We start from the raw sequence: 11,515 nt of genomic DNA, 5'->3' as shown, positions 1-11,515 counted from the left end.
TACTTTTCTTGGCACATAACTGCCACCTGTTAATCAGTGGAATAGTGTGATAATAAAGGCAGGAATATGAATCTCGTCACCCGCATGCTTGTGCGTGTGCACAAGATATAAACAAAATGGGGACCCATGTTGCGCCACAAGTGGTCAAAAACTCCACAGAGTACCTTTAAAGAGAACATTTTTAAAATATAAGCAGTGAATATGACACTAAAGATGAACTTTTCCCAGTTAATTTGTTTACATTCGTACCTTCAAACATGTTTAAAATGACCCTGACACAAGTGACAAAGACTGAAACAAAAGCTAACAAAAAGAATTCTTAAAAACCACAGAAAGTTCAGTAAGAAAACCACTGTACTAGTATGAAACACATCCTCTGGCTTATTTTTTCTCCAAAGATTCAATGCCTCTCTGACACTGAAATCTGTGGTTGTTGCACAATTCACATTTTGGTTAGTTTCTCTGTGGTGCTGCTAGTGACCACAACCACTGCAGTTCATCTTTAATAGCATTAACTGGCCTTAAGGCTTTGCCACACAGCATGAGGAAATTTTGAATAATTCAGCTTTCCCACATACAAAGCAAAAACAGACTGTGCTGCAGCTATTTGAAGAGACATAATTTTCTTAGTCATGACACATGAACACAGACATGGAACGAACAAATACAGGCTTTTGTGGTGAAATGAACCCCTGTTTCACTTGACCTCGACTGACTTAGCTGGATAAATGAGGGCCGATGAAAAACTTTGTAGAGGGCATTAATTCTTGCGTTGAATCGGGCAGAATGAAATAAAGTCAATGGTTATTAGGATTTGAGCATGTAATACACAAGAGATCAATAACTTTTTAGGCTGAAAAAAGTTCAGTAAGTTTTGCATTATCTTGAATTTCTGCTTCATTTATCCAAACTCCTGACATGTTACGACCTTCCATCTCTGAGACTCACTTTGATATACAGGTTTGGGTCACTAATTTTTAAATGCATATTTCGAACGTTAATGTAATTTTACAGTCCAAAAAATACATACTCAAATATATACATTTGATAAAGCAACATCCACCACATACTGTAACAATGATACAATGATATGAGCCAGAGCTGAGGTGTTAATCCCAGATGTTTGTGCGTGTTTATCTACACACTTCCACGATCTTAGAGCCGACGCTGGGGTTAAACCATGTACACACAGATATGGTTCTTCACTGGTTGATAGCGATCAGACTGTGACACCAAAGCAAAGCGCTTGTGGCTGAATTACACTTCTCCATTATTAGTGGCTTCAGAGCGTGAGCTTATTCACATGCGCTGCAGTGAACATCATCTTATAGCCAAAGCTGAATCCTGTACGACATTCACTTGCACACCATGATAAACTGAGAGCAGCTGCTCATCACGTGAATGAAAGCAAGCCGATGGAACAACTCTTTTCTGCCTGGACACTTATTATATTATATTTACATATTATTTGTACAACTTTTGTGTTATTTTGACATTTTTTCCTTTTTTATGCCCTGAACAAAGGTGCCTTTAGCCCTATTCGAACAGGACTTGTACTTACAGGGGACCTCATGTGATTTAGAAATTAACCCTTTCGTCTGTGTTTCTTGCGCCGCATTTGCACACGATAAGCAAAGTCTGTATTTAACTCAAACTGACTGACATTATCTCCCGAATATGATGCACAGTCATTTGTAACTCAATTTTACACAATAACAAAACACTAAACGGTACCTCTTACAGATATGTGCAGTGTTAACTTCCTTTTTTCCTGTTTTACAGGGTTCCCACAGTCATGAAAGTCCTGCAAAAGTCATGGCATTGCACAATCACATTTTACAGGCCTTCAAAAATCATGGGATTAGTAAAAATCATTTAAAGTTTCGGAATGGAAATTTGTTGTGTATAATGAAATTGTTAGTTATCTTCCTAGACAACCTTCATGTAACTTAACGGCAAATTTGTTTTCTGTAAAAATTTTGTCCCTGAAAATTCATGGGAACCCTGTTTTCAGTGGGGCTTAATCAAGCTGCCACATATAATCTTCATAGTCACACATAGTCATCCACTGCATAATTTTTTTGAGATTTCTGTCCTCTGATGGATTTGACCTTGCTCTTTTAGCAAATGGGTCTCCATGCAGTGTCATGAGATAGGCCTCCTGCACCTAAAATGCTGTGAAAACTGTAATTGCCAACACAGCCTCCTTAATTCTCAACCAGGAAGAGCATACAAAATCAAAAGACCTAAATTTGACTCCATATCGCAGAAATGCTGTTTTGCACGGGACTAATAATTTCATGTGACCTCTTACCTCTGTGTTTGGCGAAATATGGCAAGTAATTTTGCTGTAGTTTTTACCTCACAAATTACAGACATGGCAGATTCACACAGAACTGAGATCACAATCGACCTCTGCAGTTTTTCCGAATGACTAGAGGCCCCCTGCTAATAATAGTCCTATGCAAATATGGCTTTGGTAAACTACCACTGCAATGCATTTGCACGTCTCCCTGTTCCTGTAAATTTGAATAAAGTTAATTTAAAAACTAAGCTGAATTCTTCTGAGGTGGTCCTCACTCTCCAGCTCAGTGAAGTCTCAGCTCTAATAGTTTTGCAGTTCAGGAATGTTCTTGTAGAGGTCCAGTGAATCAGGGTTGGAAAAAGCTCCTCTTTGCGCCACCTCCCGGCCAGCAATCACCTGCTTCACAGCCACCTCCACCTTCTTACCGCTGATGGTGTACTGCAGAGGGATGAAGAAAAGTGCTGTCACTCAACCCAGAAGTGACTTTTACAGTTGTAACCACTGTGACAGGATAATCTGACAGGTTTGTTCATATCTGAGTGATATTCATATTTCTCTTACAGGAATGTCTCTGGTCTCCAGCAGCAGAGCGGGGACGTGTCGGGCAGACAGAGCTTTTCTGATGGCTCCTTTAATCTTCGCCACCAGCTCTGGACAGAAGGGCTTACCAGGTGCCATCTTTAAGAACAAAATAACTCGCTCCTCTCCATCGGCGTTGTACTGAGGAACGCAAAGACTGTCTGTCACTTCCTCAAACGCCTCCACTGCAGAGAGAAGAGAAAAAGGTCAGAGTAGAGGACACGGAGGCAAAACAAAAATGAGGAGAGCAGATGAGAGGTGAAGAGAGAAGAGGAGGTGAGAGGTGAAAAGAGTCAGGGAGCAAAGAACAGAGAAAAGGAAAAAATGGATTGTTGCAAAAGTTTGAGCAAGAACAGAGAAAAATGTTTCACCTTTCACAACTTCCAAATAAGCACAGAAACTACATTCCTGTTGCCAATACTAAGAAGAAAGTGTGCTTTTTCCGCATTCTGTTGGCTTAACAAATAATTGACGATTGACAAAACATTTTTTTAACCGTCTTAAAAGAGGACCATGACTCGATTTAAGATCACAAAAATGCTTTGCCGTTATCTTTCATCATTTCATCCTTTCTTACACCTACACTTCCACCTGTAACTTTCAACACTCACCAATGTTGTAGATCTCCGAGCTGCCAAATCGGACTCCGTTGGGGTTCAATGTACCGTCACTGCAGAACAAACACAAGTTCAAGATCCAAAACTCTGGTGTCTGTCATTGAGAATCCATCTTGTCACACAGCAAAAGAAAACTACCACCATACAAAACAATTTCTGTTCATGTAAGCTCATGATTTTTCTCTCTTTATACAATATGGCAACTATATGTTTCTCTAATATTTGCTTCCATACAAGTATATTCCATAGTTTCAGTTTATCTCCATTTATCCTGGAAGAACTGAATCCTCTTCTGCTGTTTTTTGACATAAAGCAATCTTATATTGTGTCATAAAGCAGCTTAAAAGCCAGTACATGCTACAGAGCTTTCTGAACAATACAGTGTAGTGCTGTGCCACAGCTTATGCACAAATAGGCCACTTTAAACTGTCCACTTGCACAGTTGTACCATAAGTAAATGAATCATCTAAATTTAAAGTAAAAAAACTGTTTATTTCAACATTCAGTAGCTCTTCCCTGTGTAGAACAGTTAATGTCTGACCTTCTGCCCAGCATGACAATGCCTCCTGTCTTTGGGTTGATTTTACAGTAGTCTCCGTGGGCCCACACCCCTGGAGAAAACAAGAATGTGGTAAAAGGAAAAAACACATTTAAAACAGACGCAAAACCATAAAACCACAATAAACGCAATATAAAAAATTAATCAAAGTATGTTAAATGCATGCATGCAAAGTGTTACGTGTATATGTTTACTACATCTAAGTTAGTATTGATATATAATGTTTCTGTCAGCTAATACAGCTGTTATCAGGCCATTAAATGGTCAGTGGTTATAAGCGTGACAGACATGGGTTTGAAGGTCCTAGCAACACCTACTATAAAGTTCAAACGGCTTTTATCAGGCCCTGAAATAGCAGTTTATGTTTACTGTTGTTATGACGGCAGCAAAATCAGAACTGTCACCAAGGAAAGAAGAGTTTTTGCACCCATGTGAAACAAAATGTCAGCTTTGACTTATTTCAACCAGAGACTTCTAAAACTGGCTTATAATGATGTTTTCCTAAAACTAACAGCAGCATTCATGTAAACACGCTGGGTGGATCGCAAAATTTTTTGCCGCCACTGGATATCAAGCAAAAGCCAAAGATTGTGTCATAGTAAGTTGCTGTGAGCTTTAAATTCACCACTTCTAAGCAGAAATGAAAATATAATGCTATTGCAGAGCCAGAGGTGCAGAGTCTCTTCCTCCTCTGCATCATGCACGCAGCTAATTCTAACAGAGTAGAAAAAAGGAGGTAGAAAAGAAAGTTAGGAGCGTTCACTCCATAGCAAAATCTGGGGATGGTTTGGTCCCCAGACTTTGCCATGGAGTAAACACTGAACACTGTACACTGCACAGCACACTGACTTTCCAAAGAAACTGCTCAACTTAACGCAATTTCAGTTGACTGGTTTCCGAATGATGATTCGAATCGTTGATTTTCAAGAGGCAGCCCTATCTACAACAGTGTTTGTGACTAAACCTAATGAAAGTAAAAGTAAAAGTTAAATACTGTGACAGAAAATTGTAACTGTTTCATAAAGTTGACAATGCTAGCAGACATTTAATAAGCTGATAACAGTCTTTGAACCTAACTGTAGGTGTGGCAGGCCTCTTCAAACCCATATCTATGAGGCTCAAAACCATAGATAACAGCCAGCTAACGGGCTGAAAACATCCAAATTGGTGTTCCTGTGCTTACCAGGATATGTAGAAAAGTACGCTTTGTGATATTTGCTCCCATTCTCGTCATTCCAGAAGTGTGTTGGCTGGCAGGGGATTGGTTTCAAGCACACAAGCTCTCCGCTCTCTCCCCATACAGGCTTACCTGTCCACACACACACATATTTCACACGGAAAAAAAAGGTAGACGCTCTGAATATACTTTGCCAAAATACACACATACACAAACACACTCACACACATATATAAATCATTTTCAGATAAAAAAAAAATCACCTGGTGATGTATCCCACACTCAGAGAACCTGATACACTTTAGTGTGTGGTTTCACACAGACCTCACCTCCTCCCTCAGGACGGTGTTATAGGCTTAGAGACCGACTAATATAATCCCAAGCTCTTCCTACAAAACTGCCTTTAAATTATCCCTCAATCCACTCTCCTTTGAGGTGGTGGAGATATGCCAGCACAGCCTGCAGCAGGGATCGGGAGCTGGGGAACAAGGGACTTAAATCAATGAAAAAAACATAGAGGGCTTTGAAGACTCCCAGCAAGATAAAAATCTCTCCCTTTTGTTTGGATTGTTAATTTTTTAAAAAAGCGTTTCCCTGACGTTTTTACCTGTATTTACCCAGGGAACGTCCACCATTTACCCTCTTGATTTTTCAGCAATGGCTAGCTTGAAATTCATGCCAATGCATACAGGTACATCAGCATATGGAAGCAACCAAGTATGACTGCAGTCTTGTTCTGTTAAGCAGCTCCAGAGGCAGATGGGAAATTTGCTCAAGGGCATCTCAGCAGTCGACTGATTAATATTCCTCATTAATATTTTTCTTTTTCCTCCTAAGATTCAAACCAGCAACTTCTTTACAACTTCTGCATGATCCCTGGACTCTGTTGTCAACATAGATTTCTCAGTAAATCCCTTGATAGAGTTTTGGCTGAATGTTGACAAAGGCAGTGGTGCTCCATTTGTGAGCAGTTCAGCCACACACACTCACTCTTACCGTCAAGGCTCCAGGCTTCCACAGCGATGCCGAGGTTCCTTGTTTGGATCTCGCCCCGATACACTGGAACTGTTGGGTTCTGACCCATGAAACATGACACGATGTCAGTGCCGCCTAGGAAGCGAGATGAAAGAAAAATAGACACAGAGGGAGAGATTTAGTTGGTTTATGGTTTGAAATTAAATATGTATACTTCAATAGTATTGAAGTATATATAATATATATACTTCAATAGAAATCTCTGCACCTTTATGAAGCTTCTCGTCTCAGTTAGGTAATCTTTGGGATTTAAAAGTGGTGATGGGGAGGATGGTTTACTGCTCTCACTAACACCTTTTCCAGCAGTAGCTGTTTTCAAAAAGGGTCCAGTCCAATAAAAAAACAACAACTGTACACAAAACTGAAAGACAAAGTTACCATTTGGCCACAGACTGTATAAAAGAAATGGACCACCGTGACATCACCCACAGTTTTGATGCCAGGAGTTTGACATTTTGGCCGCCACCAAGGGGACTGAACCCCTGCAATTAATGGACAACCTGTCCTATAGGGATGACAAACTATGACTATTGCTGCAAAATTCATTAATGTATTGTTTATTTTCCAATAAATGATTATACATGATTATGAGTCAATAAAACTTCTAAAAATACTACAAAATGTCCACCATAACTTCCTAGAGGGAACTTATATAGCTTGTTTCATTCAACTGTATACATTGTGCTGTATATATTGTACTGTATATATTGGTGTTAGAACTGATATGAGTGATATTTAGAGCCAGAAGTTAACATATTTGGACAAGAGGGTGGATCTGTGGAGGAACGAGGGGTAGATCTGACTGATTGGCTGACTTGATGCCTCACAGCCTGTCATTCATTATCCATGCCCTTAATTATTCAGAACTTTAAGCCTTAAAATGTAAACGGGTGAGTTACATACAAATTCACACCTGCACAGTTTTTTATGAACAGGGAAATTGGTGATGGAGACAAAATCCATTTTTGTAGTAGTCTGATTAACAGTCTAAAACTTTACATATATACAAAATACCATAATATACTACAACAGCTAAGAGTAGCAAATCACATTTTATACATTTTAGAGGCTGTAATTACCAAATATTTGGCAAATTAGCTCGGTAAATGATTTATATAGCATCAAAATTGGGAGTAACTCATTGTTTTCCCAGTAATACAGTCATAATGTGTTAGTTGTGGGGGTTTTCTTCACCCTAGTAACAAAAAAAGTTAAATACTGCAGCTTAAAGTTAAAGTATAAAAAAGAATAATAAAGCTAAACGTTATAACAAACAAGTTCCAAATAATCAGTCTCAAATGGTAAACTTACATTTTATAGCTTGTTTACTAACCAGCAAGATAAGGTATCTAACTAAGTATAGCATCATAGTGACAACCAACCTGAGAAATTACTAAACTTAGTTTTGGTATCAATCTTGCATTACGACAACACAAACTGGCAGTGTTAGTGCCCTGCTCCACCTCCATTGACCTATATAGAAGTTCTACACTGTTGCAGCATGAATCCACACACACACACACACACACACACACACACACACACACGCACACACACCTCCTCTGCCGCACCATCCATTTGTCTCTTTCCACCTTCCAATCATTTACTATTTCTGACACCTTCTATTCATCTCTCTTCCCATTTGTTTCATCTCTACCTCCCTGTTTCGTTCCCTCTCTCTATCACAGACTCCATCCATCCATCTTGTTCGCTGTCACTCTCGACTGCTCTCTGCCCTTCTACAGCTCCTTCCTTCCTTTCCTCTTGCTTTTCTTTCTGTTCTTCACACTCGTTCACTCTCTTTGTCTCTCTCTCTTTCTGCCAGGCTCTTTATTGAGCTTTAATGGCTCCCAGGAGGAAGTAGAAACTTTGTCTTCTGATTAAACACACACACTTATAGTGGGAAGACACGCAATTATTTTATTATTACACTTGTTTTAATGGGTGGGTACACACACAAAAACACACACGCACACACAAGTATATTTTAAGCCAAAAGCCAATGCGGCTTTCTTAGGATGCCTTCCATCATCAGCCATTTAGTGTGTGTGTGTGTGTTTGTGTGTGTGTGTGTATTATGAGTGTATACACAAGAGGGTAACTTGTCACACTGATGTGATGTTTCCAACAGCAGTGACTATTCTGAACAGTGAAGAAAAAGATTTTTTTGAACTTCCCAGTTTGTGTGTGTATATATTTGTGTGTGTATGTGTGTGTGTACGTGTGTGTACATGTGTGTGTGTGTGTGTGTGTGTGTGTGCGTGTGTGCGCACGGCTGCTTTCATTTGTGTAGGTGTGAGTGCTTTGAACATCCTCTAGCACAGTTTGGGGTCAGACAAAGCCACCAACTGAGACACAAAAACATCCAGCTAACCTACGCATGCAGTCATATATTTAAAAATGAATTATGAAAAGAATGCACATCAGTAAAGTCAGAGTAGGCGCATGTGCATGTGCAAACACAATAAACTCAACTTCACAGAGTAAGGGGGAAAAAAACAAAAAGATGAAAGAGAAAAAAAGAGGAGAGGAGAGGGGAGAGAAGAGAAGAGAAGAGAAGAGAAGAGAGAAAGAGAAGAGAAGAGAAGAGAAGAGAAGAGAAGAGAAGAAGAGAAGAGAAGAAGAGAAGAAAGAGAAGAGAAAGAGAAGAGAAGGAGCAAAAAGAAAAGAAAAGAAGTGACATATGGGCAGTCAGACGGTGGTATATAAGGATGGAGGAAATCCAGCAGTGAAAGTGTTAAAATCCGCCAATGGGGCTCAGCAGGGGTCTGTAATCCCTGCTGACAGAATAAACACACACACACACACACACACACACACACACACACACACACACACACACACACACGCACACACACACATACACATATATACACACACACACACACACCCTGAAATATATGTATAACAATATTCACATTAACTCACACACATCAGAAACATTTTTTACACACACACACGCAGTGACACAGGGTGAAACCTACAAAGGGGCCCATCACATATGTCACTGTGACCACCAGTCAGCCCCATACGCTGTGGTAAATCCCATGAACACACACACACACACACACACACACACACACACACACACACACACACACACACACATGGTGAGTGTTGACCTCAGGGGTCAAGGTTAGGTCTGTTGGCAGCCAACAGGGTTGGAGCCTGCTGTTGCCCTTGGCGACAAGGTCCTGCCCCCACACACATCTTGTCACTATATTCCAAAAAATAATAATCTTAAAAGATAATTACAATTTATTACAACTTGGGTGAATCTTATAGTTATGGATGTCCCCTTTATAAATTATGATAACACTGTACTCATCAAAGCAACTGCTGAGATTTAGAAACACAAAACATTGCTGCAACAAAGTCTTATGGAGCACTTGGGATGAGCAATTTAGAAAAAATATCTGATTTTGATTATTTAACGGGATGGTCCCTTTTTAATTACCAACTCAGCCTTACAGTGTAGTAAGGCGTGTTAAGGCGATCGCGGACTGTAAACAAGCGGTTAGGCCAAAATACTAACATCAGTATAATTGGAGTTTAAATAGAATGACCAAAATAATTTATTTTCCCAGACAACTGTTTGTGCTCACAACTACAGAAAGACGTTTGGTAAGTACAGTTGTCAAACTGTAAATTGTGATCAGTGTTGACAGCAGAGAGTTTGAGTGAAACTTTTAGAGTTCACCTTTGTTTTCTCTTTCACACAATTTTGGCAAATCTCGGCATATGCATGGTCAGACTGTTCTTGTTTCTTGTTTTCTTGACTTCTTGTTTTTTTGTTGTCACCATGTTCCCAAATCTCGGCAAACTTAGTAAAATGTTATGATGATAAATAGGAGTGATGGCCAACACTTTAAAAATAAGATCCAAGTTGTACTAAAAGAATACTTCACTCCCAAAATGAAAATTTGTATTTCAGCTACTCACTCTGTGTTTTGTTGAAATGAAAAAAAACCTTCGCTTGCCTCGCATACCTCCAGAGATCAAAGAATTCATAAATGCAGAAAATCCACGATAAATTTAAGTGTCCCTAGTAAACTCTCACATAATTTGTGCAGTATAATCCAAGTCTCACTAATCCAGTTGTATGCTCAATACTTCCCAAGCACATGCATTTTTGCTAAAATCTTACCATTTATAATTGAACTAAAGTAAAACTTCGACCTCTTCAAAGTCAGATTCAATTTTAACAAACAAAAAATCAGTAATTTTACCTTGCTGAACACAGGAGCTGCTGGTCTATCACTGCCTCGATCAGTTAATTATTTTTGTTTTATTACATGACTTCTGTGTTTTAAAGAGTTAGTTTGAATTCAGCAAAGCCACACAATAACAAAAACTATCAATCGAGGCAGTGATAGACCAGCAGCCGCTGTGCTAATGAGGTAAAATTATTGTTTTTGTCATAGGAGTCTGGCTTTGAAGAGATCACGGCTATGTCATATCAGATCTCCATTACAATGTGCTGTCTGTTCAGGAGGTACTGAGCATATGACTGTATAAATGAGACTTGGATTATACTACATGAGTTGTGAAAAAGTTTTTAAATGCATGTTAATAAAGAGTTTTGCTGTCGTTAGATGTGGACATATTGGACTTCAATTTATCAAGAATTTTCTGAGCTTTTGGAGTCTTTGTTTATCATGAAGGCAAGAAATTCAAGGTAACACAGTGACTGACAAATAGTTGTTTTTGGTTGTGAAGTATTCCATTCGGGGTGTGGGGTTCAGGATTTAGGATTGTGCAGCCTTGTACCAATCTCATTTTTATTATACTAAATTTATATTTTGCGCATATTCGTGAATGTTGGGGCGTGGGAGAGGGGCAAACTGGTTTTAGGATGTGGTAATGAATGTGCCCTGGTAATTTTGTTGCTGCAATTTTGTACAAATTTGTGATTTAGCATGATTAGGTGGGGTGGGATATGGGGATGATAATGTCTGTTATTTGTCTCTATTTACATCAAAATCTGAAATGCATTTATTTGTTCCACCTACCTGCCAGTGACTACGGGCGGAAAATAGCAATTTTGCTTAAACCTGGTACAATGCAGCTCTTCTTGTTTTATATAAGGTTAATGTTTCATTGTGCACTGTCCCCGTCTAAATAAAAATCACATTGCATAAAAACAGCTTTTCCTTTAACCAGCCTCCTATTAGATTCAGGACCCGTGGCTGTGGCCATTGAGGTGTGCGTCTGTCTCTGTATGTATATATAATTACGTTATG

At 39.2% G+C, this 11,515-nt stretch overlaps 1 protein-coding gene across 1 annotated transcript in view; it reads right to left on the bottom strand.

Moving 5' to 3' along the window:
• Positions 1-222: 222 nt before the first annotated feature.
• The window catches only part of aacs (acetoacetyl-CoA synthetase), a 47,347-nt gene continuing 36,054 nt past the window's right edge, over positions 223-11,515 (bottom strand). Inside the window, exons 13-18 of the mRNA XM_042487708.1 lie at positions 6,234-6,347; positions 5,244-5,369; positions 4,043-4,112; positions 3,496-3,554; positions 2,867-3,069; positions 223-2,743 (exon numbers count right to left, since the gene is read on the bottom strand). Of these exons, the coding sequence (XP_042343642.1) occupies positions 2,606-2,743; positions 2,867-3,069; positions 3,496-3,554; positions 4,043-4,112; positions 5,244-5,369; positions 6,234-6,347 (710 nt within the window). The 3' untranslated portion in view covers positions 223-2,605. The remainder of the gene's footprint in view (positions 2,744-2,866; positions 3,070-3,495; positions 3,555-4,042; positions 4,113-5,243; positions 5,370-6,233; positions 6,348-11,515) is intronic.

Source organism: Plectropomus leopardus, chromosome 6, assembly GCF_008729295.1.
Source record: "Plectropomus leopardus isolate mb chromosome 6, YSFRI_Pleo_2.0, whole genome shotgun sequence".
NCBI classification, from domain to species: Eukaryota; Metazoa; Chordata; class Actinopteri; order Perciformes; family Serranidae; genus Plectropomus; species Plectropomus leopardus.
This window is presented reverse-complemented; position numbering and strand designations above follow the sequence as displayed.